Source organism: Fusarium verticillioides, chromosome 1 (assembly GCF_000149555.1).
Source record: "Fusarium verticillioides 7600 chromosome 1, whole genome shotgun sequence".
Classification (NCBI taxonomy): Eukaryota; Fungi; Ascomycota; class Sordariomycetes; order Hypocreales; family Nectriaceae; genus Fusarium; species Fusarium verticillioides.
In genome coordinates this window covers 5,032,573-5,058,877 of record NC_031675.1, presented here as the reverse complement: position 1 = coordinate 5,058,877, position 26,305 = coordinate 5,032,573, and the positions used below count along the sequence as shown (strand labels likewise).

General features: G+C 48.6%; 10 protein-coding genes across 12 annotated transcripts; 1 reads left to right on the top strand and 9 right to left on the bottom strand.

Annotated features, from left to right (window-relative positions):
• Positions 1-824: 824 nt before the first annotated feature.
• FVEG_00423 (stress-induced-phosphoprotein 1) lies at positions 825-3,271 on the bottom strand. 2 transcript variants are annotated; one of them, XM_018886889.1, is made up of 4 exons: positions 3,048-3,271; positions 2,689-2,987; positions 1,419-2,632; positions 825-1,366 (listed from the first exon to the last, which is right to left on the bottom strand). In XM_018886889.1, the coding sequence occupies exons 1-4, from the start codon at positions 3,116-3,118 to the stop codon at positions 1,214-1,216; spliced, it is 1,737 nt and encodes a 578-aa protein (XP_018742546.1). In that variant the 5' UTR covers positions 3,119-3,271; the 3' UTR covers positions 825-1,213. The 2 variants fall into 2 exon arrangements, with proteins under 2 accessions (XP_018742546.1, XP_018742547.1); XM_018886890.1 differs by having other exon boundaries at positions 2,689-3,271.
• Positions 3,272-3,464: 193 nt separating this feature from the next.
• FVEG_00424 (arginyl-tRNA synthetase) lies at positions 3,465-6,173 on the bottom strand. The gene is made up of 2 exons (XM_018886891.1): positions 5,442-6,173; positions 3,465-5,387 (listed from the first exon to the last, which is right to left on the bottom strand). The coding sequence occupies exons 1-2, from the start codon at positions 5,733-5,735 to the stop codon at positions 3,768-3,770; spliced, it is 1,914 nt and encodes a 637-aa protein (XP_018742548.1). The 5' UTR covers positions 5,736-6,173; the 3' UTR covers positions 3,465-3,767.
• A 445-nt stretch (positions 6,174-6,618) lies between these two features.
• Positions 6,619-8,728, bottom strand: FVEG_00425 (hypothetical protein; the record flags this gene model as incomplete). The annotated part of the gene is made up of 7 exons (XM_018886892.1): positions 6,619-6,792; positions 6,845-6,916; positions 7,000-7,299; positions 7,359-7,841; positions 7,893-8,031; positions 8,084-8,133; positions 8,204-8,728. The coding sequence occupies 7 exons, from the start codon at positions 8,726-8,728 to the stop codon at positions 6,619-6,621; spliced, it is 1,743 nt and encodes a 580-aa protein (XP_018742549.1).
• Positions 8,729-9,684: 956 nt separating this feature from the next.
• Positions 9,685-10,513, bottom strand: FVEG_00426 (hypothetical protein). Of its 2 annotated transcripts, XM_018886893.1 has the most exons (4): positions 10,380-10,513; positions 10,239-10,331; positions 10,072-10,181; positions 9,693-10,009 (listed from the first exon to the last, which is right to left on the bottom strand). In XM_018886893.1, the coding sequence occupies exon 4, from the start codon at positions 9,942-9,944 to the stop codon at positions 9,729-9,731; it is 216 nt and encodes a 71-aa protein (XP_018742550.1). In that variant the 5' UTR covers positions 9,945-10,009; positions 10,072-10,181; positions 10,239-10,331; positions 10,380-10,513; the 3' UTR covers positions 9,693-9,728. The 2 variants fall into 2 exon arrangements, with proteins under 2 accessions (XP_018742551.1, XP_018742550.1); XM_018886894.1 differs by lacking the exon at positions 10,072-10,181 and having other exon boundaries at positions 9,685-10,009.
• Positions 10,514-12,135: 1,622 nt separating this feature from the next.
• FVEG_00427 (hypothetical protein) lies at positions 12,136-13,234 on the bottom strand (the record flags this gene model as incomplete). The annotated part of the gene is made up of 4 exons (XM_018886895.1): positions 12,136-12,192; positions 12,261-12,566; positions 12,649-13,140; positions 13,217-13,234. 4 exons carry the CDS (start codon positions 13,232-13,234, stop codon positions 12,136-12,138), a joined length of 873 nt encoding a protein of 290 aa, XP_018742552.1.
• A 930-nt stretch (positions 13,235-14,164) lies between these two features.
• On the bottom strand, positions 14,165-14,871 carry FVEG_14661 (hypothetical protein). Its single transcript, XM_018903606.1, has 4 exons — positions 14,807-14,871; positions 14,611-14,737; positions 14,466-14,539; positions 14,165-14,403 (listed from the first exon to the last, which is right to left on the bottom strand). The coding sequence occupies exons 1-4, from the start codon at positions 14,834-14,836 to the stop codon at positions 14,299-14,301; spliced, it is 336 nt and encodes a 111-aa protein (XP_018742553.1). The 5' UTR covers positions 14,837-14,871; the 3' UTR covers positions 14,165-14,298.
• A 1,482-nt stretch (positions 14,872-16,353) lies between these two features.
• On the bottom strand, positions 16,354-18,933 carry FVEG_00428 (hypothetical protein; the record flags this gene model as incomplete). Its single annotated transcript, XM_018886896.1, has 5 exons — positions 16,354-17,327; positions 17,385-17,671; positions 17,724-18,464; positions 18,536-18,607; positions 18,806-18,933. 5 exons carry the CDS (start codon positions 18,931-18,933, stop codon positions 16,354-16,356), a joined length of 2,202 nt encoding a protein of 733 aa, XP_018742554.1.
• Positions 18,934-19,701: 768 nt separating this feature from the next.
• Positions 19,702-21,294, bottom strand: FVEG_00429 (hypothetical protein). Its single transcript, XM_018886897.1, has 2 exons — positions 20,655-21,294; positions 19,702-20,599 (listed from the first exon to the last, which is right to left on the bottom strand). The coding sequence occupies exons 1-2, from the start codon at positions 21,192-21,194 to the stop codon at positions 20,033-20,035; spliced, it is 1,107 nt and encodes a 368-aa protein (XP_018742555.1). The 5' UTR covers positions 21,195-21,294; the 3' UTR covers positions 19,702-20,032.
• Positions 21,295-21,436: 142 nt separating this feature from the next.
• FVEG_00430 (hypothetical protein) lies at positions 21,437-24,281 on the top strand. Its single transcript, XM_018886898.1, has 4 exons — positions 21,437-21,911; positions 21,973-22,256; positions 22,304-22,445; positions 22,493-24,281. Exons 1-4 carry the CDS (start codon positions 21,622-21,624, stop codon positions 23,091-23,093), a joined length of 1,317 nt encoding a protein of 438 aa, XP_018742556.1. The 5' UTR covers positions 21,437-21,621; the 3' UTR covers positions 23,094-24,281.
• On the bottom strand, positions 23,150-26,223 carry FVEG_00431 (hypothetical protein). The gene is made up of 5 exons (XM_018886899.1): positions 25,776-26,223; positions 25,550-25,644; positions 24,579-25,497; positions 24,002-24,530; positions 23,150-23,953 (listed from the first exon to the last, which is right to left on the bottom strand). Exons 1-5 carry the CDS (start codon positions 25,851-25,853, stop codon positions 23,538-23,540), a joined length of 2,037 nt encoding a protein of 678 aa, XP_018742557.1. The 5' UTR covers positions 25,854-26,223; the 3' UTR covers positions 23,150-23,537.
• Positions 26,224-26,305: the final 82 nt, after the last annotated feature.

Here is a 26,305-nt window from a genome sequence, read left to right as displayed (position 1 = left end):
TAAAGTAATTGGTAGTACGGAGTAGAAATAAGCTCTTGGCGTTGCGAGCTTTGTAATGACTCTAGCTTGAACCGCCTACTAGTGTATCCTCACTGTTCTCACGAGCTTCATGTACTTCTAGTAGCATAAGTCGACAGCTCAATAAATTGTCTTATTGTTTCAATATGTCAAAGTTCAACGCGTGTCTTGACCATTCTTGTGAAACCGAAAGCCTCCGCAGAATGTCTCAGTACTGCAGATCATAGAAACTCAAAACTGATTCCATCCCAGGTTCACCTTGTTTCTCTCTGCCTCTTCATATCCTGGTCCGTAGACATGAATCTTTGTTTCTTTTTCTCGGACCCGACACGTTTCCTTTGTCCTCAGGCTGAGCCGTTGGTTTTGTTCACCATGTCTCACACACCCTCCTCTCTCCTTGACATTCGTTAGCTTCAGAGTCAACTTTGCTTTTTCCACACTCGGGTCCAACTCTTCCCGTTCTGACCTTTTTCTCCGCCAAATTTGGCTCTCACTTTGCTTATTGTGAAAAAAGTCAACCTCCTTTCTTTGTAACCGTCAAACGTGGTAGACACGTTTCTTTCTCTTCCCGTTCCGTTCACTTCTCGCCGTGTTCCTGCATTACCTCGTGCCCTCCGCGTGTAGTGTCTCCACGCTCCTCAGCTATTTGTTCAGTTGCTGTACACCCTCTTCTCTTCAGCTTTACTCGGTCCTCTTAGAAAGAAGTTGTTAGTGGGATTCGTTACTCTATTCGAACCGGTGTGGCGCTGGCGTCGGACGCCGGAGTGACTTCGCATTGTCCTCACTGTTATGAGATAACAAGGAATCGGGAGTTGAACACGGATAATTGCAGTATACGCATGCAATACTACACCAAGTTCCTTTCAGTCATCCAATAATGGCATCAACTCCCAGCCATGTGTCGTTAGTTGAAACAGCGAGGCCAGCAATGCGATACCCTATCTCACATCACATATGATATCCCAAAAAAGATGCATCAGTTTGCTTCAAAAGTTTCATTTCTCATTAGCAACCAGCAAATGATCCTGGTACTCCGTATTAATTCGTACACGTCAGTAATCTGCCAACTCAAAATCACGCACGCTCCAGATCCCTTCCCCGTCCCATGAGATTCTGGATAGGGGATTCCATGTCTGAAAAAGCAAATTTTCCCTATTGTAGTCCATCACCGTCGCCATCATCTGGTTCGCTTCGCTTACCTACCCACCCGGATAACGCCAGCAGCGATCAGCTTCTGGATCTTGGACCGCACACCAGGGTTTCTCATATGCTCCTGGAGAGCAGCGGGATCCGACTGGGCCTGCTGAAGGATCGATTGCATCACGGGGTCTTGCATGAGTCCCATGATCTAAACATGTCAGTAAATGTTTCAGCCATTGAGTAACGGTGGGTAATCTTACCTCGGGATCCTTCATCAAACGCTCTCGGGTCTGCTCTTCCGTCTCGTTATCACGGGCAGAGTACATGGCCGAGAGAGCCTTCTGCTGCTGTTGCTCGATCTCGCGAGCGTTGGCACCGTTGTGGTGCTCCTGGTCAACGCGCTGGGCCTCAGTGCAGGCGTCCACACATTCTGAGTACTTGCGCATACCGAAGTAGGCCTGAGCCTTGCGGATGTAGGCTCGGATAAAGGTAGGGTCCTTCTTAATAGCTGTGTCACAGTCCTCGAGAGCACTGGGGAACTCGAAGAGCTTGACAAAGGCAGCAGCTCGGTTGCTGTAACCACGGGGGTCATCAGGAGCTCGCTTGGTCATCTCTGTGTAGGCGGCAACGGCACCAGGGAAGTCCATTTCCTTGAACTTCTTGTTACCCTCCTCACGGGCCTCCTCAGCCTTGGCAGGGTCAATGTAGGCCTTCTTACCAGCCTCAGTCTTGGCACGCTCAGCAGAGCGGAGCTTGTTGAGGACATCGGGAGTTCGGTGCTCGGTAAGAGATCTGTTGTAGTTCTCAATAGCTTTCTCCAAGTCTCCCTTGCGCTCATAAGATGTACCGATACGGGCATAACTCTTGGCAATGAGCTTGAAGTCAGCGTAGATCTCACGTCCCTCCTCAACAGCCTTGGTGCAGGCCTCAATGGCCTTGTCGTAGTCACCCTTCTCGAAATACGCAGCTCCCAAGTTGTTTAGGTAAGTGATATCCTTGAAGGTCTCCCAGGCCTTAGTGTAGTGTGCAATAGCCTCGTCAAAGTTGCGCTTCTTGTAGTTCTCGGTACCCAGAGCCTTCTCCTTGTCGGCCTCTTCCTTCTTTTTCTTCTTCTCGAGAGCCTCCTCGTCCAGCTCGGGTTCGGGTTCAGGCTCAGGGGCCTTCTTGGGCTCGGGCTGCTTGGGGGCTGGTGGGGCATCAGGCATGGGAGAGTCCCGAGATTCAGCATTGGGGTCGACTTCGCGCTCGCGCATCTCCAAATCAACACCCATCAACACACCCATGACTGTCAACAGGCGGGGGTCGCTGAACATCTCGGTCGCATTTGCAGGGTTGCTCTTGATCGATTGGAGCTTGGCCATGAATGAGGGGTCGGCGAGGTAACCGCTGGTCTTGGGGTTTGAGGCGAGCTTCTGGATCAACTGAGGGTCGTTGAACATTTGGCCAAGGCCACCGCTAGGATCTTGAGGTCCTCCTGTAGAAGTGTCAGTTGTCATAATTTGTGTGGCTTCTTGGAGATGTATTGCTTACCAACTTCGGCCTCCATGGCCTTCTTGACTGAAGCCAGACCACTCTTGAGCTGGGCGTTGTTGGCATCGAGCTTCAATCCCTCCTCATACGCATCATTGGCACCTAGGAGGTCGCCCTGTCCGTGCAAAGCAGCACCCTTACGTCCCCAGCCCTTGGCCCAGTCAGGCTTGATCTCGGTGGTCTTCTCAGCATCCTTCAGAGCATTTTCCCAATCTTTCTTTGAAGCATAGGCAGCAGATCGGTTGCTGTAGAGAATGTGGTTATCGGGCTGAATGGCAATAGCCTCGGTGAACTTTGCGCTGTGTCGTAGTTAGCAACCCCGATGTTCCGTTGTGCTATTGTTACTGGAGGTAACCTACACAGCCTCATCGAAGTTCTTTTCGGCGATCGCCTTGTTACCTAGAGCCTTGAGCTCATCCGCGGAAGCCATTTCGTGTGAGAATTAGCAGAATCTGAGGGTTATAACTATTAAAACAACAGTTCTGATCTGAATGTCGAGTCTGAAGTATCAAAGAGTCAAGGTTACTAGACGATGAAATATGAGAGAGTCGCCCCAGGCGATCTTTGGTGGGGAAGAAGAGCCATGGATGCCTTCTAGCTCATTCGATGCAAGTCTATGCAGGGAGCTTCCCATTGGGTGGAGCTCCAACTGCCCCGCCCCGCGCCTGTGAGGACCCTTATGATGATCTCCAAGTTCCAGGGTAGGCAAGTCAATCAAAACAAGCAAGGAACATGATATCTAGAAGATTCTCCTCATCATGAGATCTTTGGTTTGACGCGAAAAATATACCTGAGAAAGCTACCAAGTATATGGTGTTGTACCTAAACAATAGACCAGGGTTGCCAGATACTCTTCTTTGTTCGAGGACCCGCATATTCACTTGAATCGTTTCGTGTACTTATTAACTCAGAAAGCCTTTTTTAATCATGATTGATTTCATCGAACTCATGAGCAATATATAAACCAGACAGATCCAATTTGGAGGAAAACCCCAAAAGAAACGCCAAACTTGCAGTACCTAACAGAAAAATGTGGACAAAAGATCAAAGCATACAGACTACACCTGGTAACAAAGCCCCTACGCACTCCACGGTGATACACCAAGAAGTCTCAGCGCATTCTCAAACACCTGTCTTGCGTTCTCATAGAGGGCATATCTCGCCTCACTAGCTGCATCGAGGCCTGTCCAATCTTTCTCATCGTCATCATCAAGCGTGGCTGTTAGCTGATCAACAATTCGGAGCAAGTATACAACAATAAAGGACGGTTCAAGGGTTCTGAAAGAACCATGGGCTGCATCTGGATACTGCAACAGGATCCGAAGAAGCTCAGCATAGTCTTCTGTTTCCAACGAAGTATGGTCAAGTGTTGCGTAGTCGAAGCTGCCCGGTCCGGATTCTAGCTTCTTCAATAACCTGGCGTAGCAGTTCTGGATAGCCGCCCCTGTCTCTCCTTCGAGGGACAATGACTTCTTGGGATCGACTGCATAAGATGTATTCCTCTTGTGGTAGTGATCCTGAATGAAAAGACCAGCAAGGCTGAGTTGTCTCGCTGAATTCTCAGACTTGTCCACATGGGACGTTTCCTCCTCCTCCTCCTCCTCGTCAAGACTAGTTTGCGCCATCGAGCGACATCCGCCAAGGTAGTCACTCAGAAGCTCTGCACCCTTTAGCTCTTCCGGAAGCCCATTGATCTTGGCAAAAGATACATGTTGAATGCGCTCAGCAAGATCTTGTCTTCCCATGAGCTCAAGAGTCTTGGTAACTCGGTGGAAGTGCATTTCTTGCTCCATCGCAACGACGTAGATCATCTTGTCAAACTCGTGTTTCTTGTATCGGTCAAAAACTGCTGCAAGATCGCGTAACAAGTAGGAGGTCGTCCCATTTCGGTAGCGTAGCACTGCAAGTGAAAGTCCTCTTGCATCGTGCTTCGAAAAGTCGATCATGAAAGAGTCGTCATGCTCTTCATAGATTCCTTTATCTTTCAGAATTTGTTCGACTTCGGCGATTGACTCGGCAGTGACCTGTGACTCTCCAGAGTACTCATCAAACGTTACCCCAAGCTGTGCGTACGATTCTGTGTAGTCTTTGACGGTTGCATCGCGGAAACGTTGCCACAATGCGATGGCTTCTGGGTCACTGTCCTCCATCTTCTTGAAGACGGCGTCTCGCTCGGCATATAGGCCTCGTGACTCGATCTCTGTGACATCCTGTTTGTTCGCTTTGGCAGTCTTACATTCTTCCAATTCTGGTTTGAATAGATCCTGAATCTTGTGGTTGACTTCGAGAAGATGACGGAGCGGCTGTTTCTCAAACTCCTCTTCGGAACCAAATCTCTGCCATCCAGCAGCAAGGAGGCCAATCTGTTTCCCCCAGTCGCCGAGGTAGTTCATCTTGACAACGTCCCACCCCATCCTAGAGTGAATATTTGCGATGTATGTGCCGATCAGTGTGCTCCTCAAGTGTGACACTTGGAACTCACTCGCCATATTTGGAGACGAGAACTCCACGATCACCTTCTTCTTCCGTCCATCGGTAGCTGTTGGATCGGCGAGGCCGAGCGACGTGTCATAACCATAGGACGAAGACCTATCACTGATGTACGAGAGAAGGAGCCGAGACAGTGTGTTGGGTGAAAAGAAGACCTGCAGGCGGATGCCATCGAGGAGGGGACATCCGAAGGGGGGTGTTCTTGGCAACTATGTTGTATACCTGTCAGTGAAGCTGATCATGCTCGACCCAAGTCATCGTACTTTTTGAAGAAGATCTTTGGCCAGCTCCTCAGGCTTGACCCCTTTCAGTCTAAGTCTAGGAGCTACAATAATGAGATCGCCCATTCCTGTGATGTTTGAGGTCTGTATCGCATCGTAGGCTACCAGCTTATCGCAGTTGACAAGCTTCTGTAGGGTGTCGGCAAGGTAGACGCGAAAGATGTCCTGTGGGTTATGCACAATATCTGCATCGGGGAAGTCCGGTACTGGAGTGTCCAGCCCTACCTTTCCAAGCAGTGTTTCTATACCACTAACAGAGCAAGTTGTCGCTGCCATAGCCACGATGGTGTTGAAATGGTGTTGAGGACCGAGAACAGTGAATCAGCTGTCAACTTTTGGATTGCCTTATAAAAGTAGTCGGCTGGACCGATAAACGAGCGCAGTTAGAGCCATTTCAAGCGATGGCTCTGAAGTAGTTGGGCAGCAAGACTCATATAGGCTCACAGCCTCATCTTGATAGCGACAAGATGATTTGTTGAAACTGCTTCTGCGCCGCTTGCTGCTGTCAAGCTGCGTGGTGAACTGGCAGCCACCCAAGTCTTGTCGCAAATGAGGCTTTCGGAGAGCAATTGGCTGGTAGCTCACAGGCTCAGAGTAAAGTGGTGTGTCATGCACGTGGTGATAGATACAGGCTGCACTGGGGGTTCCGCGCCGTGTAATGCTCGTTGACAGCGGGAAACGTGTCATATCTCGAACATGACGATCTTGTTGCCCAAGACCTGGTCCAAGGGTCAAACGATATCAATGCATGAGACGATAAAGACAAGGCAACTGAGGGGTGAGGAGCCCGGGTCTGGTGATTCGTTGTCCATTTTTGAGGCCCGCCTGGGACTTCCATAAGCCTCTGGTGTGAAACTTTCAACAACCCAATGCAGGCGCCTTTTCCGAAGAATGACCACATGTGAATACTGTCAAATGATGATTAGTCTATTGCTTATTTTGGGTATTCGAAATTTACATTGCCTTACTGCCAAATTACTCCGTAATGTCCTTTCTATCCTTCCTCATTGACCAAACAATCCTTCGAAACTGATGCACAGCCGCAGAACACGCCCACCAGGGACTTGCACCCCAAAATCTGTCGTCTTGTCGTGTCGCCGAGTGAGTTTGAGGACCGGGGGTGGAGGCAAGCGTCGATAGCACTGGCAGCGACACCTCATCATCCTGCCCTATCTCTTCGAGATCTGTAGCGAAATACAAACCACAAAATTCCACTGATGCATATGGCCCCGAAGCTGACCACCATAGTAATGTATGCTGGCCGAGAGGACTCATCGTCTTTGCCTGGCTTGCCAGTATAGACTTGGGCAATCAAGTTCATGATGGCCAATCCCTATCACTCTTTAGCTTTATGAGCCACAAGTTTCGATGCCGAGGTGACATACAAACGCTGCAACCGTAACCTGCTCGATTGTGCGGTCTCTTGTTTGCTGCTCGGCTGCAAAGTCGTTCTTCCTCTGAAATGTATTCTCCGTTAGTCCATGTGATAGAATGGAAAAGTTCACACAAAGCCTGAAGTAGGATGGCAGGTTGACATTACCTTGCGTCTAACATCTTCATAAGCCTCTCTGAGATGCTCGAGTCCAGCGTTGATATCCCTCAACAGACCGCAATAACGTCTGATTGCGCGTAGTGATTTGATGGCTCCGGGTTCAGCCTGCAAGCCCTGCCATAATGGTCCATAAGGAATTCCATCTGAGCCAACCATGGCATCGTCTGTCAGGAAATGATTCACCTTTTCTCCTAACCTTGAGTTGAAGTGAACTAGTTTGTTCAGAATCAGCGGAAAGCGCTTGATCCACTGGTCCATAGCAGGAGATCGATCTTCGGAAATGGTATTCTATGTAGCTGAGTTAGGAAATCTATGCTTAGAAGAAGCTGGACAATTTAGCAACTTACATAAAGCTCTATGCTGTACTTCAGTTGGTCTTGCGCGTTCGCGTGATGATCGACAATCCGCTCGAGCTGCCCCTCCAGAGCTACGAGCAGGTACGCTCGTGGAGAGCGGGCTCTCTTAAACTCTGGTTGGAGAGTGATTGGATCTTCGCGCCCGGCTAAGCTTTCGATCTCTTCGTCGCTCATCAGTCTCGACTCTTGATCAAAGAACTCATCGTCAAGACAAACTGTGGTCGAATGTTGTTCACTGCGACCCGTAATCATAAGTGAGAAGACAGCCACATGCAGAACGGCGTTGTCTGGGACGCACGACCTCTGTTGTTGATCTCTTGGCGTTGTCGAGGACTTCAGATTGAGAAAATCTATGTCATCTCGTGCTCGAAGATTCTTATCCTGAGACAAAGTACGAGTATCCGATCGATCGTGGGTACTAATGGCAAGATATGGTAGGTTGCATTCGATAACAAACCCAAGCCCCCACCAGTCCTTGGCAAATGTATTAGTGATACTGACAGAACCCAGGGCCAATGTACTTACAGTTTCCCTCAAGCTCAGCTCGGGGACTGGGCTTTGACTTAGATAGTTCGCAAATAGTTTGCGAAAGCCTTCGACCTGCGAAGCGGGCGTTCTTCTGAGTAGTGACAGTATACTGACTCCGTTAGGGTTGCTTATATATCTTGAGAGAATCAGTGTTGAGACTAAGAATGTGAGTTTTATGTATGGCTTACATTCGACGAGTATTTCCAATGATCTCCTGCTCTGAATCTTTGCTAAACCGCTAATTTCGTGCTGTCGTCAGTCTCAAGCTTCTGTATATCGTTGATGGTGATTGGATATAGTTTGTCTACCTCTTGCTTCAGTGCCTCATGGAACTCCATGTTGGTCAGGAGGCGGTCGTGGAGAGGGTTTGGGGGAACCGGTATCTGAGGATTCAAGTGACAGTCGAAGATCCAGGCTCTAGGTTCTTGTGCGTCCTTCAAGCGAGGGTTGTTCGGGTCGTCGGGGATGAAGTTGACGATGACAAAGTCTGCGCCTTGACAGAATTCCGAAACCTGTGTAAGTCTGTCTTCCCATCGAGGGGAGCTCGGATAGCGGAGCATAAAGGCAACGACCTCGTTTGTTTCCTCGTCTTCGTCGTCTTCATAAGTTTCTCTGAAAACATCGATAAAGGGCCTGTTTTCTTCGGAAACTCTGATCCTGACCCTGTGCCCAAAACGCTTCCCCCATTCATACTTGTCTGCCCAGTCGGAGGCAGCAGTCACCACAAGTTCGTAAGTGGCAGATGTAAAACGCCCAAGGTAGTCGAATCCAGGAAAACTGCGGCCTTTCCGAGAATTTGCCTTTTGCGGCACCCTCTCAATCGTTGAAGCCATACCTAGTTCAGCAAGTATTCTGAGAGAGCATGATCCTTTCCTTCTTTTACTTGAGTTCTTTGAGCCAAAGGTAGGAGGATCCTTAGAAGTAAGTGTGCTATTAGAGAAGCAGATATATAGAGAGTTTATAAGGAGGAACTCCGGGAGAGACTAGACAATATCTGCAGGTGAGTACACGATCGATGAGTGCAGCGCCTAACTTCAACATCCATTATTAGGATTGGGCCCACATCCTACTTCACCCGTTGCAACCACTTCCTTGGAACAAAGTGCAAAACCCGAGACTTTGGAATTCAGTATAGGCATTATGATATACCTACACCAAGGTGCGATGATAAATCTCATAAGGCAACGTGAAAGAGCCGCCTAATGACGCAGGACTGAGCATCGCAGCCCTTTGCATTAGCTTCATCTTGGCCAGACGTGTTGAAAGGCACACAGTCAGGCCTGTGCCGCATCACAGCCACGGACTTGGGCGGGAGGTTCTAGAATATTTCGACAGAAGTGATGGCCTCTCAATGCTTCATCTTTTGGCATCCTGTCCACCAACCAACTCAAGCACCCACAGCCCACCTTTTCAGCTTTCAACCCACCGACATTTTATGTTACAACGTTAGTCTCTGGATTCTGAGGCTCTTCCTCACCGACTTTAAAAATTCCACTCGCTGTGAGGATGTATTACTCTTTCGAACTACTCTATTTGAATCGTGAGCTGATTGAGACTGGCTCGACTCTTTCTTTTGAGTTGTCACATCCTGGTCTAGTCTTTAGCGAGAGCTAACTGCTAACAGTTGAGAGTAAGTAACAGAGCCTTTGCATCTATTAACACTGTTCGCCATGATTTTCCCTACCTACCGTTTTATATGTGAATTTCTTACACATTACCTCAAACTTTAACTTTCAAGTTTGCAGGGGTCATCCTGGTTGTTCGGACACCATATATAGCTGACGTTCCACTAACATTCGAGCAGGTTGGAAGGTAGGTAGGTATTGTTACAGTCTAATCTCTATCTCTAACGTTTTCCATAACCCGGGGCCCCACACAAATTAGGATAACCACCTTAGCGTCCGAAACATATATCTTACAAACAACTCCCCAACTTTTCCACGATGAGCCACCATCACCATCTCTACCGAGCTCCCTCACTCTGGCGAGCTTTGCCAGTGGCTTTAATATTCGCCTTAACCAAACCGTCTGGTCGCGCAGTTTGGACATCTATAGTTACCGCAACAGGGACAAGGGTCAACGCTAACCTTCATCCCACTTGTTCCGCATTGGCACTGAAGTACGGAGTAGTTAGCTGATAGCTCGTTATAGTTCAATCAGTACAGATAAGACGTACGCACACCCAAACCCAGACGACTTTCCGTCTCGGAGGGAGCTCGTTGATAGGCACAAGGCCAGTGGCTTCGGCAGCTTCAGAATTTGCGGATCAGTCTTTCGAATCAGAATCTAGGAAGCCTTCAGGTTCCGAGGCAAAGAGCGCGAGCAGTACAGAGGTAGCCCTACCTTCGATTTCTAGCGGCCTAGCACTATCACAAGACTGCAAGTCCTGTCGATTCACTCCCCTCATTTCTGAGACGTGTGACAGCTTGAGATGCCCTGCCATGGTTAGCGTCAGCTCCAAGTTGGCGTCCCGTGACAGCTTACGTTATACAGAACTTGGCTTCTCCCGTCTGAGTCTCTTGATCGATACAGAATAGGTAGGATCTCCAACATAAGGACTTGTCGAAGCCATGCAATAATGAAGAACAAGAAAAATACAGTTGACCAGAGGATTTTGCTCGGCAAAGGCCAGATTCGATGTGGATAAGGGCGGCCGATGGAATGATTTCATTTGCCGTAGCCACCAGGCCACCCCCTTTCTTATAGACGCATTGTTGTTGCATTCAACTGGAGATAGGCCGGTACAGTACACTGTGCCTGGAATCTAGGTTCGCAATCAACTACTCCGAACTAGGGTTTGTGATATGGTAATTTCGGCTCAAGCGATAGCACAAGACGGGCTCGCATCCATTATATGAAAAAAGGAAGTCCCGCGACTATTAGGTGAGACCCCGCTAGGTTGTAAGAGATATATATCGTCAGGAACACCCGCCGTTACACACAGATCGCTCAATAAATAGCAATTGGCTCTTTCGGGGGAGCCTACAATTCATGGAACGACTGAAGGTTGTTCATGTTCAATGACATCGGTACCATCGTGGAATCGCGAGGCTACGTAGTACACTCGACTCACGGGAACGGCGAAGCCTTGCTCACCAGTCCGTGCTATATTAGATTCATCCCAACTTTGCCGCGGGAAGTAACCTAAGCAGGTCCCTGTTAGGTAGGCCAACCCTAGCCAGTGAATCTTAGCTTCATACATAAGTTATGTGAATACGTTCTCTATGGGCAATTCTTTAAGTAAAGAAAGGAACCACCATAACAACATCCTGGCATATAACACGAGGAGAATGAAGACTGTGCCAAAATTCAAGTCCGGCAATCGAGCACTCATCAAGCCAGTTCTTGACAGGTCAGAATCATTATCAGGGGGATCAATCCGGGCTTGGGGAATGGCATGAACAGACGTCGTAATAACTGAGACTCGCATAGTGGTGATTGTTCGACATGCGCCAGAAGCCGGGAGTCATTTTTAAGTGCGATGGCATTAGCAAACACTTATCGAAAAAGATTTTTTTAATTTTTAATTTTTAATTTTTTTTATATTTTTTTTTTTTTTTGAAACCAGGTGAGCAAGGTACCGAGGGCTATAGCGGGCAGTGACATGGTGCTACCCAGGCCCCTGACTCGATATCGCGGAATCATGTATACAGTTTAGAACATCTCAATATACACTCCCTCTTTCTTTCAGCTTCATATCCTGAAAGCTTCCGTAAATGTTTGCATGTTATGTAATATCAATAGCCCGAAACGCCAGTTTTGGACCGCCCTTACTCCGGCAACTTATCTCTTGTGTTACTGCGATCTCTCGTTGCTTTTCTCAGTAGCGCTACAAACTGTTCAAGCCTCAGCTGGTCTCGCGTCATAGTTGAAGCCTTGTCAATTAAGCCCAGCAGACAGCTTCTCCAGTTTCTTTGCCTCTGAGAGGCTCGGCATGAGTTTGATCTACAGTTGAGCTGGTTTTCGACATGTTGTGCCGGGTGTTGAGGAATGATGGTTGGAGGCAGTAGCCATGGGAGTAAACACGCAATGAAAACAATCCAGAACAAATATTCCAATCTAGAATCTGTCCGATGAAACAGATTCAAAATGGTTGTGGCCTAGGTAGGACTACGATTAGCAGGTCTCTGCTGCAAGAATGAGGAGGCGAACTGACAAGTGCAGCAAGAGTCACCCTGTGGAGGTTTATATGCTTGTTCCTTTGTTTATCCTCTTGGCTTAGCTTCTTATGAATCAAGTATCAGTTTGCTTGCCGCAAAAGAAAAAGAAAAGAGGGAGAGGGCGAGGGCTGCGAAGGCTGCGAAAAGGGAGAAAAGAGTAGCCAAGGTCAGGGCATTCTGTGTGTGAGCCAATCTTGCCACTTACCTCATTCAGTGACTTGAACAGTTGGGCGAGCTCGCTATGAACTTCTCGTAGACTCTCAAGGCTGTTCATAATGTCGATCAGAGATTGTGTCGCACGTTCCTCCACGTTGACGCTCAGCCACAGCTTATGTTGGGGTAAACCTCGAGGGCAGACCATAAGGTGATGCGATAAGAAGTGCTCTAATCTTTCAACAATTCGTTGGTTGTAGTACATCACCCTCTGAAGAGCCTCTGGATATTTCTTATCCCACTCCTTTGCCCAACTTGGAGAAATATCTCCAGACGAGCTATGTTTTGACGAAGGGACCTATATCAAAATTTTAGATACATACGCACGCTCATACCAAACTGAAGAACCTGGCTCTTTTGTGCAGTAATAGGGGGCTTACATGTAGATTGAAGCTGGTTCGAAAGGAATCTTGGATGTCTTTGTGGCAATCCACAACCTTCACTAGACCAGTTGCCAGTGCTGCGAGTGCGTATGCCCGAGGGGACTTGGGGGGTTTTCCCATCTTCAACACAATAGGGTCTACTACATCCAATTGTTCCATGTCATCCTCGGGTGAAAGTCTAGGCTCGTCTATACCATCGTAGAGGTCGTCATTGAGACAAACAGCAGTCCAATATTGCTTGCTCTGTCCAGTTATAACAACCGAACAGACGCCCTCAACAAGGGATATGCCATGATCTGGAGGATCAGTCTCCTCGGAAAAGTAAGGGTCGGTTTCAGACGCTCCTAGGGCAAGAAACGAAAGATCGTAGCAGGATCGAAGCCGCAGCTTTTCATGGGGAAATGACCGAGTGTCTTGCCTGCTTTGAGCACTTATAGCGAAGAACGGAAGGCTAAAGGAGAAGATGAAAGACTTCGAACCCCACCAAAACTTTGGCAGTGGGATCATATCAGACATGAGCTTTTCACGTGGATTGAGGATATAGGGCATCAGAAAGGTCACTTACAATTTCTCTTGAGCTCATGATTGGCTTTGGACTTCCGGTTATATAATTCGCCAACAGCTCCCGCAGGCCAGGTACTTGAGAAGGGGGTGCCGTCCTAATCAGAGCCAGGACACTCCGCCCATTGGGTTTATTAATGTAGCTTCAGGTTTAGTAGAAACGATATTGGGGAAGTGCTAGAGGCATTGCTTACATCCTTCGCGGTGGTCCAGTGCTGATATTGTCGCTTGTCTCGAAAGCTCTCTTCAAGTGACGAAGACATTAGTCAAGGGTTCAGTGTCCTAAATAAATGGAACATATATATACATACACTTGTTTTCAGGACAGTACAAAGCTCTTTGTTGCTGAGTACCTGTCCATGTCGATTGTGAGAATCCCCAATGCTACTATCATGAGTATTGGGTTGCCAATTTGCGTCAGATACCCAGGCTATGGGATGTTGCCCATGGTATGGACGTGTTGCATTGGAGTTATTTTGATCAGCAACATCCTCATTCAAAGGAGTACCTTCACAGAAATTCTTGATACAACGTGCCTGACGAGCCAACGAGCGTGGCAGGGAGGTGCATGAAAAGAAGGCGAGGATATCATCGTCGTCTACAACCGCATTCTTTCTCAGAATATCAACCATTGAGTCTGTCTCACTCAAAGGCACGTTGAAGACATTAGTAGATTCCATATCTCGTCTCTTCTCGGGTGCAAAGCGCATGGAATAGCTAGCAAATAGCAAGATGCCTTTTGTTGTTGTGGGCAGAAGGCAAATGGACCAACGTATTTATGTAGGGTTCATCGTGCTTCATAGCGAATCAGATCTGCAGGTCAATGCCCTATCGTATTGGTTGCATGGTGAATACTTTTGCATTGGATGCTCTTAAATTTCGGGGTGCAGTTGGCTAAGATACTTTACGTATAATTGCCGATACTATCCTATCACATTGAGGTGCGAAAGCCTTGTGGTTAATCCATTCATTATTTGTCTGAGTAAAATGCTAGTAAAGTACAGTCATTGGACATTATTTTTACTTGCTCCCTCACTTTGATTATCGTTCATGTTAAGTTTCTTTCCGTAAGATAGCTACCGTGTCCTAGCGTGTATATACTCTTTGTGTGTCGCAATTTATACATCTCGGCGTACCACAGCTTGGGCAAGGATCAGTGCTCACTTTCATCCCACCATGACTACAGGAGCACTTGTGAGTATCAGTCAGTAAACACGAAAGACACCAAACAAATAAGGGTATTATCCACGTACACAGAACCAGATCCAGATAGCTCTTCGTCTCGAGGACCTCGAGGGCTTCTCAACAAACGACCCGGGCGGTGATGCTAATTCGTGCGCCGTTAGCCACTCATCAGAAACGAGGCTTAGATTTGCGAGGAACTCCAGAAAGACGTACCTAGAATACCACTTGGAGTTGAAGGCCTCAGGGACAAATCATCATCCTCAAACTCATCAGACTCGAGTTCCAATTTCGGCAAGAAGACGCTTCCGTCCAGCAATAAGTGAGGCGGCTCCCAGTAGCCCTGTATACCGAATGAATGGTCAACGAGCGTTGTGATGGGAGACTGAGCCCAGACGTCATAAACGCTTACTTGTTTAGTTCCACGAAATTGAGGAAACATTTTGCCAGAGATGGACGATCGTTGATAATATTGCGTTTCCAATCAGCCCGTCTTGCAGGGCAACGAGCCACTCAAAGTATGTAACCAGCTGGTGCTTCTTTAAGTTGATGGTGCAGTTGGATGGTCGGACTTGAGATAGGGTGAAAGAGAGAAGAGATCACTGGGACGAAGGCGAATTAAACTCCCATAGATACTTACGTATGCCCTTCACGCCTATTGCTCACCGCTGAACGAAAAGTCACTTGTGATGCGCAGCACTGGGAAATTGCTTTGATTTGTGACCATTAACATCTACCTACAAGGACGTACCTGATTGATAGATGCAATACGAGCATCTGACACTGAAAAGGCCCTGGAGGCAAAGTAGGCCAATGGAAGAGATAGGGCTGACAGGGGCATGTAAGAGAACCTCTAATTTGAACGACAAAGATGGCTTCTTGATACTGCCTCATGGAACGTTTTAACCAATTGTATAAATTAATCCTCATCGGAAAGCGCTTTGACCCGTGAAATTTACCTGCGATATAACAAGCCGGTTCACGGCAGCCGTTAATCATTTGCTGCTCCTTGTCAAAGCCTCCCTTGACCGCTGCGTTACAACCGCGTTTTTGTGTAACGATGCAACTTTAGGTACAGGATTGGAGGGCCAAAATATCAACGTAACTGGCTGGTATTAAGCTAGAACTGAGACGGTCAGACGACTGGTCAAGGGAAAGTGTAAGAAAGGGGCAATTCGAGCACACCTGTGTGGCATTTACTGAGTCTTTCTCGTCGACATCTCTGGCACGCAATAGCAGCTGCATAAATCTGCAAAACAACGTGCATGACGCGGTCTATACAGATGTATCTCTGCAATAATGGATTTCCAAGTCAGTCACGGGACAGCAATTCTGGAGGCTGAGACAAGCTGATCTTTTCTCGGCCTGTCTTATTCTGATTTCAAAAGTCGTCGAGGCCTGACGTTGTGCCACCACAAACACAATGTCGTGTCTGATAATATCTCACAATGCATTATAGATAGTTGCACAAGTGTGTGGCACACCTCTGGCGGGTAGTACCATGCTACCATGTTGCCATGCCCGCAGTATGTACATGGCTGCATCAACAGGAACGCCACCAGTCAGACTGTCAGGGGTTCAAGCTACAGCCTCGAAATTACAGCAATGGGACCAATTGGCCTCAGAATACTGACGTATTGCTTTCTACTGTGTTCATTTCGATAGACGTTATTCCAAGAAACTTTTCATTCAAGTTAATGAGCCCCTCAAGAATGGGATTCTATGTCGACCAGATATACTCGCCGTCTTACACGACCAAAGAATATCTTTAGCCGCCTTGAAGAGCGTGCGTTCACAAGACAAGATGACGTATCCCTGATTCAGGGCAAACTGCAGGGCTCCCCATGGAGGAGGAAACAAGGATCTGCAGGGCTCACTCATCCGATGACCAACACCGAATGAGCTACTTGATAGCATTAGTGAATTGTTTTCTTCTTTCGTACGCCGTACGAGACACGTCTATTGCTCCATGTGACCACCCATCGAGTTCATGACCACAGCGCCCCAATCCAAATAGCCATCGAACCATATCGAAGGATCAACGCCCTGGAGCACCTCGGAAGCCCAAGGCATTTCTGGATTCCAGTCCGGCATTGAGAACACATTCGACTGCATATCTTGTCCCATTACCGCCCCTGTCCCAGCCGCTCCGGTCTCGCTCGTACTACTCCCTCCCATCTCCGTGTCTCGGGTCTCATCATGTATCTTCAGCGCCTCTGTCCCAGCCGCGACAATCTCGGCCCATCTTTCCAGCTTTGCCCTTGTGATCTTGACTTTGATTGCGCTCATGCTCCAAAGGTTGTGATCCGATGAACCAGGCTCAGTTGACGCCATCTGGAACGATGCGTTGGCTTCTTCGAATCGTGCACATATCGCTGATAATATCCCTGTAACGTCAAGCGAGAGTCCTGGCTGGGTCTGGATCTGTGACCGAAGAGCGGCCACGGCAGCTGGCAGCCTCGGGTCGGTACCCTCCCGGAGTGAGATTGGACTCGTTTCATGAGAATCTCTTCCCGTCGTCACTGACGGTGTGGCAACTGATGGGCTGACACTCGCCGAATATGCGGAGTCTGCCTTGTAAATCTCATCGTGGGGATCTCGTGCGCTTGTGTCCTGCGGCATCGGTGTAGTAGCCTTTGTCAAAGGAATTGGCGCAGTGTATTTGGCCCAGCGACCGAGCATTGTCATCCCGTAAACCAGTTGTGCAACTACTGGTGTTGTCTGATTGTAAAACTCTGGAATTGGGACCAGAAGCCAATCATCGAAGAACTTCTTTAAGGCATTTCTTGACTGGTAAAAAATGTCGAGAGCTGAAGCAGCCCCTAATGTCGGAGATGTCAATGACTCTGACATCGATATAATTCTGGGGGCATCTAGTATAGGAGGTTCATACAACCGGAGCATAGCCGTATTTAGAAACATATTTATTACTCCTGTAAAAGTTAATATCAGTAAATCGGTAGCGTAGATTAACCAGCCCTAGAACTCACTGTCGTTTTGAAGCTCAGGAGATGACCCATTCCTGATTCTGTCGAGCTCACCATGGAACGCAGAAACGTAGGCTGATAATGGAGCTGCTGGTAGACCAACAACTTCTTCCGCCGGGTCATCTGGAGCATTGAGTTGTGCAATTCTCTCTGTCAAGTGCTGGATCCTGACGAGTGTCACGAGGCGCATGTCTGTGTCGTATTCCCTTTCCTGCTCAAGAACAGCCAGACATTGTTGGATGTATTTGGTGTACCGCATGGGTTCTATCCGTAGGAACCCAAGAGACATCCTGACAACAGTTAATCCCAGAGGAACCGGCCTTTGATAGTGGTGCAACTCACGATGAAGATAAATACCACACTCCTAACAAGGCTCTCCTCTCCTCGTTGGTCCTTGCTGCGGGTTGGAATGGTGTCACAACCATCAAGCTGGTCCGCTCGAGAACACTTGGGCTGCGGTGCAAGCCCAACTCTCCCACGAGAGTAGAAGCCAAGGCAATCAAGTTGTTTAGCTGTGCGTGCATGAAGCAGTGATACTTATACCATGCAATTATGACAATGATTCCAAGTAGTAAGTCCAAGGATCGCTCAGAGCGTATGAGCATGTGGTCTGCTATGTACTTCATCAGATGATACATCTGTGCCCTCATCGACCTCAGGCTGCGATAAGATGTAACCATGCGAATGGCTGACATGAGGAAAGGCCGCGTAGTCTTCAGTTTCGCTGCTGTGACGCCATCGGGGATAATGACGAACGGGTGAAGAGCCTGCAACTCTTTTCGATAGAGCTTCAAGAGCTCCTCATCTGAGGCCGGAGGAGGGGGAGCTACTCCACTAGTCTGTCTGCAGATACATTGTGGAGGAGCATATGAGTTGTAAGTATCAGGTATTGACCAATCTATTGTCTCAGGAGAGAGTGAAGAATCTCTCTCTTTCGTTGAAGGCTTCCTTTGATCAGCAGTGGTAGGGTCAACCTCAGTTGGGATGCAAGTAGTGTCTGTTGCAAGATCGGCACTGGTGAGGCCACCTGCTTTGAGAAGATTGACTAGTCCATTAAGTCTCTCTTCTATTTGAGCAGTTCGTCTGAATCATGTCAGTAACGGATGATATGTGGATGCGATGTGTTGTTAGGGTTGTATGATAGGTTAACTTACGATGGTTTGACAGTTCTCTTTTTCCTGGGTCGATGAACCTGCTCTGTACAATTCTTGACTAGTCGTTCACATCTGTAAAGCATGTGTCAGTCCCATTTCCCCCTTTCAACCGCGGTCCCGGGATTAATTATGGAGAGGGTCCGTAATGACGGCCGAAGATCCGGTCATAATGCTCCGGAAATCTCGGGCCTTTCGGAGCCGCATCCCACGTGGCTCAACACGTCTGAGAAACCATTGAAACGTAGAAAAGGGGGTTAAAAACAAGCTCACCTGTCGCACTTTGATCCAGGAGTGTTATTTGACCGTATACACTTGGCTTTCGCTGTAGAGCACTGTGCGCAAGCAGCACCCCATTTAGCCGTTGTGGGCTTGGGCCTGTCTGTGTTGGAGGATATCATAACTGTGATCCGCAGTGTATAAAGAGCTTGCAGGAGAGGAATGGAAGGCGGTGTACTACGACAAGTCCGGCGGACTTTTGACGAAAAGCAGAAAAGCCCGGCTCTTTAAGTCGTGTAGTATTAGTTACCTTAGTATTTATCAGTAGGTAGGTTAATAAGGGAAGACGTCGAAACCGGGATGGGGCGGCTTGGAAAGTCCGGTTGGTTTAGGGTGGATCCAGGGGTTTCAGCTCCAAGAGCCTCATAACGCCATGTCGGTCGGAATTGGTGAGTGAATGCCGGTGAAAGCTTAGAAATACATTGATAAGAATCGCAAAAGGACTCGATTGAGTCGCTGGATCAGTGGAGGTGTTATATCGACGTGTTCTTATCAGTATCAGCTTCAAGCTGGTGATGTTGCATGATATCATCAAAGCTCGATTCGAAATCCGCTACTCATACTTGTCAGCTCCACTAACAGAGGCATGTGCTGGAGTGCAATTTTCATGAGTTTACGGAGTACCTGAGCTGCTGCTAACGTCAGGGGAGCTTGACGAAAGACCATGACGGAGCCAAGACATTATATAAGCTCCATTGACGCACTCCTATAAAACAACTCAACTCTATGAGAAACATCCATCACCAAGAGCAACGATCGCTCATCAAGACGCAAACATCCAGCTCACACGAGACGGAGCAAGCGCTTAAACACAACAGTATCACATCATATGGACCGATAAGAAAGAATGCTAGAAGACCAGGTGCCCTGCTCAATACGCGTCATGGCATGTCCAAGCTCAAAAAAACCATCATGTGAAAGAGGGTCGGCATTAACTCATCACGACATGTGAAAAGGCACTCTCATAAGTCGAATAGTTGCATGCTCTTGTACTCAATGAACTGGTCGCAAAAATCGAAACGCATTCTAACAAAAGAAGCCCCTTATCGAGGCACCTGATACAAGCTCCTAGCCCTTGTACGCCCGTATGTCAAATACACCATATGATGATGATACATGCCGCCCTGGAGTCATTATGTTGTGAAAACTCCCCGAGTCGGCTTACACAACTCCAGCAGCCCGACAGTTCCCATAATTCTTCCCATCTCCCCCTTCATAACTTTACTTGGACCTCGACACACCAGCGCCAATTACTCCAGGAAGCTTCTCCTCACCAACGCTGAAGAGCATGCCAATGGCCATGTACAGAATGGTAAGGAGGGCAATGGTGAAGCCAGCGAAGAGCCAGAACTGGACACTGATATCCTGCTTCTGGCACATGCTACCACCCCAGTAAGTGACACTGCCACTCTCGGACTTGGTAACTTGGCAGTGGCAGACGAAGCAAGAGTCCTTGCTTTTGCCGTATTTGTTCAGGCACTTTCCGTGACCTGTGCAATTGCCCGTAGCTTCCATGCAGCTATCCTCTGAGGTGAAGCATACAGCTTTAATGGGGTTCGAAGGCTTCGCGGGTGTGGTAGAGGTTTCGGCCGGTGACTCGGCTGTCTCTTCGATAGACGAGATAACGGTCTCAGCCTGCCGACGTCGAAGCTCTTGATCCTTGTCGGACTTATCCTCAGAGTCGACGCCGATGGGCAGGAAAACCAGGATGGTCTGTAGTTCGCCTGACTCGGCGAGCTTCTGAAGCTTGGGAAGCTCATTTAGTAGGGTAGTGGGGTGATCACCATCCTATCGTGTCATTAGAAAACAACTTGGAGCAATAAAAATGATAGGAGTTAGTTACCTGAGATCTGCTGTATGACGCATAAGCAGATTGACCGTTGAAACACTTCTCGTCCAAGGCAGCAATCTGGCTCAGGGGACACTCGGGCATCTTGGCGAGGACATTTACAAAGACCTCGGGATGCTCGCCATTCTCCTTACTAATATCCGTGGTGAAGTCGGGCTGTGTGTTAAAAAGCCAGCCAAAGAACGATTCGTATTCGAAGGAGGGCATTCCGTCAATGGTAATAGCGAGTTGGCGCGGCGTCGCGGTCTTCTCATCGGAAAGCAATGGCGCAGAGGCCTTTCCATATTTGTTCATTAAAGAAACGACACGCTCTTCATCGTCGGAGGCTGTGAGATCGCGAAATGAAAAGTCCTGTTCCTCGGGGGCGAGGCGCTGGTACAGGATGAGACGGGCTTCGCTAGGGGTGATGCTTGTCGTAGGCTCGATGTGATGGGATCCTCGGAGGATGTAAACTTTGGTACCGTCAGCGGTGGGTTGTTGAGATGCAGCAGCAATGCCTGCAAAGGCTGCACTGAGCCCAATGTTGAGCTTCATTTTTGATGCGGATTGATGAAGCTTGGTTGTCTTGAGGCTGAAGACCAGGCTGAGATAGCTTAACGTCGCAAGCTTGATACAGGCAACGCGAATCCGGGATGATGCACGTGTTGGGTTGCGGCCGGGTTTCGAGTTGTTCCGTCGTCATACAGTGTGACAGCCCCCAAATTATAGCGTTACAGTGGCGATCGAGACAGTGTCTAGGGTATTTGGCACAGTCTCACCGATTACACTACCTATCAAGCTAATCGTAGCCGTGAGACAGCAGTTTAGCATTGCAATAATTGTTGTCGATATTGTCACGATGCATGTCATTCCTTGAAACACTATTCCAGTAGCGAGACTAATCGCATCTTCTCTTCTCTTCTTATAACTTGAGCACTTTTTATTTGTTTTCCTCGTCCGCGGCAGCGGCAGAGAAGGCGACATGTTAACTCGGCAGACAGCTCTGCGACAAGCAGTTCTCCCCACGACGAGGTTCCAAACCCAACGAATAGTCGCCAGCCAGAGTCGGCCTCTCAACAGGCGAATATCGTTCTTGCCTTGGCGCCAAAGGCAATCGAATCCTATACCGGTCTACTTCTCTAAGCCCAATCCTTTAACAATCGCCAACGGGGTGAACTCAGTCTACCACGGAAGCGCAAACCAGGCGGGGTCCGAGGAAGCTAAGAGAAGACTGAGAAAGGCGAAATGGATTCTCTTCCGATATCGACTCCGGTATGTCTGGCTATAGAAGCTGTTATGGTTGAGCGAACCGCGATGCTAACCCTCCACGAAGCCGAGCGATCTTCACAACTATTGTGCTCTATGCTTGTTGGCAAATCTTCATCGCCGTTGTATTCGATCCCATATTCGACTGGGCTGACGCAGAATGGGAGGCGCTGTCCGAAAAAGAGAAGGAGGAAGCCGAGGCCCTCCACGACCCTGACGAGCCGTTGGTGTTTCTCCCATTTCCATTCACAACCGAAGAAGTCAAGCAACCACCATATCGAGGTTCTGACCCAGAGTGGCAAACATTCGTCAAAATCAGCCAGGATAAGAAGCTCCTTCAGGAGATCAAGAGTAAGTGGGACCAGTTTGAGAATTTACATGTTCTGACACTTGCATAGGTGGTCTAGCAAACGAGATCAAGCGTGGTGTTGAGCGGAATCCTGCCTTCAATAAGCTTCTTGGTGGAGAAATAACCGTGAGGAAGTACTGGCTTGACATAATCTTCCCGCCTGCTCCTCCGCCGATACACTATGTCTCTGGGTGAGTTTTCAACCTACACATGATATACCTTGGCTAATTCAATAAAGGATTATGATTGACGAAGAGGGCATCTTCTGGGGTGATCGACCCATCGACTCGATTGCTGCTAGCTTTCTTGCTAAAGCACTTTACCCCAAAGCTCTCGCTATGGGTTGCTGGACCTTTGTCAGTTTCTTAACGAAACAAGTAGCGCTGGATATCTCAAAAGCAATCGGCTTAAGTGAACCTGATCCCCCGGCATCTGGGTGGCACCAAGTGCCTGTGGGAAACCTACCTGGCATAATCCCACCTCCGGCTGCCACCAGAACAGCAGTCCAGCACGATTCTAAGGCACATACTGCACATCTTCCACCAGTCTTCAACGAGATCATCAGCGCTGCATTTGGTCCAGACGCAAAACTAGATCCTCGTCTTCAAGCTGCAACCATGGCTGGTGCTCTCGCCTTTCTGCGCCATTGGAAGCCTACCAAGAGCCTGCCCGGTAGGGGATGCATCAGAGTTGATGGTATTGTTGAACTCAAGGGAAAGACAGCGGTCATGGCAGTTCTCGTTGCGGGTTATTACGATCCCAAGACTCGTCAGTACGTGGCTGTCCAGACCATGCTCAAGCACTTGATGCAGCTGAAGCAACGGCCCGCGCCTGGCTAGACTTGTATCATAGAACAAAATAAATTTCGGAAATTATGCAGGGCTTGGCATGGCGTGGCGCATGGAACAGGTTTGGCTTGAGATACCATAGGAGATTTAGAATATCACCGTTTGATATTGCCTCGTACTACCCTACCCACTTAACCTGTGCTGTGAAAAGATGCAGCATGAACATTTATATGCTCCCTATAAGCCTATTCCTTAGGCCAATCCACAAAGAAAAGAAGAAACGCATCCGTATACCCGCCCAACACCAGTACCATCCCATGCCTTCCCATATCCCGCTCATAAAAGGCATCGTAGGATATTGTTCGCGCTTGCAAACTCTTCCCTCATCCAATTCTGAACTAGCTGCCAACACTAGATTTAGTAAGGGTTATTCGAATTGTCCATGCAGTTGCCCGCCTGCCTTCTCCCATGCCCTGACTGATGATGTTGGTAGTGTTAATTCCTCAGGACGTTGATCGAGATGGTGAAAACTTCTAACTCAACCTCCGGGCCGCCTAGAACACGCTCATTTCGTGGAATGGCAGCGATGAGATGTGACTCGAGTACGTTGAGCCCTGGGTGCAGCATTGCCTCAAAAGCGCGCTCATGAGGTTGCTGGCCAGGAGCTTGGTGATGAATGGGCTTAAGCGGTTGCTTGTTGACCAGTGTCCATAGGCTGTATTGTCTATTCTGTAAATGGCTGGGTATTGCGGTGACGGCAAGAATACGGGTGAGATGAGGTGGCAGGTTGAGAGTGGCAGACTGTTCCATCTCCTTAGGGTTGGGTCTGATGGTTGCCAGTATAGGACTGTGTGATTGAAGAGTGGGGTGAACCTGAATCTTCATACTCTCAATAAGAGCATCGTCGATACCTAGATTTGTTAGTGTTTACCGCAAGCAAATGTTTTTGGGCGAATTACCTTTACCGGCGCGACGAGGATGCTTCTGGTCCATATACCCATTAACAAGCGGATTGGTGATCGGTTGGGGCGGCGCCACAGGTACAGGAGCAGGTACAGCAACGGGAGCAGCCGCAGGAACCGTAGGAGTCGCTTGGCTAGGTGCAGCGCTAGGCGGTTGTGACGCAACTGCTGGTGATGCCCTTGAGGCCTCGTCCGCCTTGAGAGCAGCACTCTGTACAGAAGGACTAGGAGATGGCACGGCAGATAACGATGTGCTTCTAGCCTTTTCCAACTGAGGGTTGACAGCTTGAGCAGGCGTTGAAGTGCGTGCCGTCCCGTTCACAGTCTGACCATTTGTCAAGGCCATCTTCGACTGAGCTGACGCTGGTAAATCCGCGGAATCTCGTTGACCTCCAACATGGATGGTGATCTTCTTCGGTCCGGGTGTAGGCGTCTCACTGGATCCGCCAACCTTTAGTTTAATCTTCGGTTGAGCAGGTTCAGTCACAACGGCTTGTGCTTGTTTTAACTGATCATAAAAGAATTTCTACAACGCGGTTAAGAATGTTGATCAAGAAAGCAAGAAGGCACTGACCTCGAGATCCTGCGCAACCAAGTAGATCTCACTACCCTCTTCATTGTAAAAGTACGCGTTGGTCCACAATAGTTTTGCCTTCTCCTCAAAAGCAGCCCACGACTTGAAATCGCTAACTCCAGTTGAGCCACCACGGCCGTGGAAACCCTTGACTGCCTTCTGCAGTTTTCGGATCGACATGGGGTCACTGATAACCTTGAAATACTCCTTGAGAGACCGAGGTGGTAGGTTAATGAAGGCCTCGAAGTAAGGGCCATCGTATCCAGGGTCTTCGCGTCGGATGAGCTCCTCGATGAGCTTTTCCTGGGCTTGCTGAAATGTCAACCCCTTGTAGGGTACATCTTCGTAGACGTGGTCTGGCTTTGCGGCTGGCGCTGCTGGCCTCGGGGTCTCTTTGCTTCGAGTGGACGCCCTTCGAACAGGTGTACGACCAGGTGTTCTCCGCTTGAGTGTAATGGTTCGTCTACGAGAGCTTGGCGCCTCTTCTTCCTCTTCCTCGTCCTCTTCATCCTCGTCTTCTTTTTCTTCATCGGGCTCATCTTCGTCTTCGTTGTCGTTGTCGTTCATTTCTTCGTCCTCGTTGTCCTCGTCCTCTTCGTCATCATCCGGGAACGGGGTCGGCACAGCCTGATAACCTCTGACATGATATGCCGGATTTTTCTTGGTCATGTAATTGCTGACAGCCTTTCTTAATCGTTCCGCATCTTCGAATATCTCGGTTCCCCGGGGGTAGAACTCCTTCGCGTTGCTGATCATGCGCTTGAAGTAGCCCTCAAGCTCAGACAAGTTCTCGAATTCGCCATCGTTCAGTTTCTGCTCGATCATGGACAATGAGATGGGCATGCGTGTTTGTTCGTAATAGTCTGCATTTTCTTCGCGGGGTGGAAGTTCTTCGAAATTGGTTGCGACAAGACGCCCACTACGGGATGAGTCAGTACGATAATGATAATTGGAAATCGGGTTGGAATTACGCTTTGTCGGCAGTTTTTCGAATATGTTCTAGGAATGACAGGCCATATGTAGTTGTCGATTCTCGAGATTCGCCTTTGGAAAGATCGAAATCACCCTGGAACGCAATGTCAGTCAATAAATCGACGGGGTGATAGTGGAATGACAGAGGTTGTCAAGTTGTGCTAGGAGGGGATCTGCGAGGACTGAAAAGATTCAGATTCGCGAGAAGCGACAGGTCGGACTTACAGTAAGTCTGCGACGCTTAGAGCCTCTATCGTCGTTGTCGACCGCTGCAGTACCATTGGCCTTGCGTTTGCTCTCCATTGTGATTATAATCGATAGGATCGCCTAATCGAGGGCATCAAAGACGATAACTGTATATTTTCCTCGAGGACTCCGTTGGGACGCAATTGAGGATCGCAAATCTGGAGATCGAGGTCGTTTGCGACGGCGCTTGTGTGGATTTTGACGCGTGCGATCCAATGGTCGCGTCAAGCAAGATACCAAGTCCAGGGTCGGGCCTCAAAAAAAATAGGGCAGAAATTAGAGGATGCACTGTATAAAATGCACCTTTCGAATGCTTTGCAGGCCCCCGTTTCGCTTTAGGCTATCGCGGGTCTATGCAGGCCCAACAAACGCTCCGATGCTGGTGATTTTGATGCGGTGGTAAATGGGGCTGGCTTCTTTGGAGCTGAGAGCGAGGTTTAGAGGCACATTCAATGGATCCAATGCTAGTGGTGGCCCGTGGAGGTAACGGTATCCACTTCGACCTACCG

Excerpts from the sequence above, each read along its gene's own strand:
- FVEG_00426 (XM_018886894.1), bottom strand. The coding sequence starts at position 9,944 with ATGTCCAAACTGCGCGACCAGACGGTTTGGTTAAGGCGAATATTAAAG.
- FVEG_00423 (XM_018886889.1), bottom strand. The coding sequence starts at position 3,118 with ATGGCTTCCGCGGATGAGCTCAAGGCTCTAGGTAACAAGGCGATCGCC. Across the intron at positions 2,988-3,047 it reads AAGAACTTCGATGAGGCTGT|CGCAAAGTTCACCGAGGCTA; the intron begins GTAGGTTACCTC and ends ACTACGACACAG. Across the intron at positions 1,367-1,418 it reads GTTTGATGAAGGATCCCGAG|ATCATGGGACTCATGCAAGA; the intron begins GTAAGATTACCC and ends TGACATGTTTAG.
- FVEG_00429 (XM_018886897.1), bottom strand. The coding sequence starts at position 21,194 with ATGAAGCTCAACATTGGGCTCAGTGCAGCCTTTGCAGGCATTGCTGCT. Across the intron at positions 20,600-20,654 it reads CGTCATACAGCAGATCTCAG|GATGGTGATCACCCCACTAC; the intron begins GTAACTAACTCC and ends ATGACACGATAG.
- FVEG_14661 (XM_018903606.1), bottom strand. The coding sequence starts at position 14,836 with ATGTTTCCTCAATTTCGTGGAACTAAACAA. Across the intron at positions 14,738-14,806 it reads AATTTCGTGGAACTAAACAA|GGCTACTGGGAGCCGCCTCA; the intron begins GTAAGCGTTTAT and ends TTCGGTATACAG. Across the intron at positions 14,404-14,465 it reads CTATCTGGATCTGGTTCTGT|TGCTCCTGTAGTCATGGTGG; the intron begins GTACGTGGATAA and ends GATACTCACAAG.
- FVEG_00431 (XM_018886899.1), bottom strand. The coding sequence starts at position 25,853 with ATGGAGAGCAAACGCAAGGCCAATGGTACTGCAGCGGTCGACAACGAC. Across the intron at positions 25,645-25,775 it reads CTAAGCGTCGCAGACTTACT|GGTGATTTCGATCTTTCCAA; the intron begins GTAAGTCCGACC and ends ATTGCGTTCCAG. Across the intron at positions 25,498-25,549 it reads CGAAAAACTGCCGACAAAGC|TGGGCGTCTTGTCGCAACCA; the intron begins GTAATTCCAACC and ends CTCATCCCGTAG.
- FVEG_00430 (XM_018886898.1), top strand. The coding sequence starts at position 21,622 with ATGTTAACTCGGCAGACAGCTCTGCGACAAGCAGTTCTCCCCACGACG. Across the intron at positions 22,257-22,303 it reads GCTCCTTCAGGAGATCAAGA|GTGGTCTAGCAAACGAGATC; the intron begins GTAAGTGGGACC and ends ACACTTGCATAG. Across the intron at positions 22,446-22,492 it reads CCGATACACTATGTCTCTGG|GATTATGATTGACGAAGAGG; the intron begins GTGAGTTTTCAA and ends AATTCAATAAAG.
- FVEG_00424 (XM_018886891.1), bottom strand. The coding sequence starts at position 5,735 with ATGGCAGCGACAACTTGCTCTGTTAGTGGTATAGAAACACTGCTTGGA. Across the intron at positions 5,388-5,441 it reads CCAAAGATCTTCTTCAAAAA|TTGCCAAGAACACCCCCCTT; the intron begins GTACGATGACTT and ends TATACAACATAG.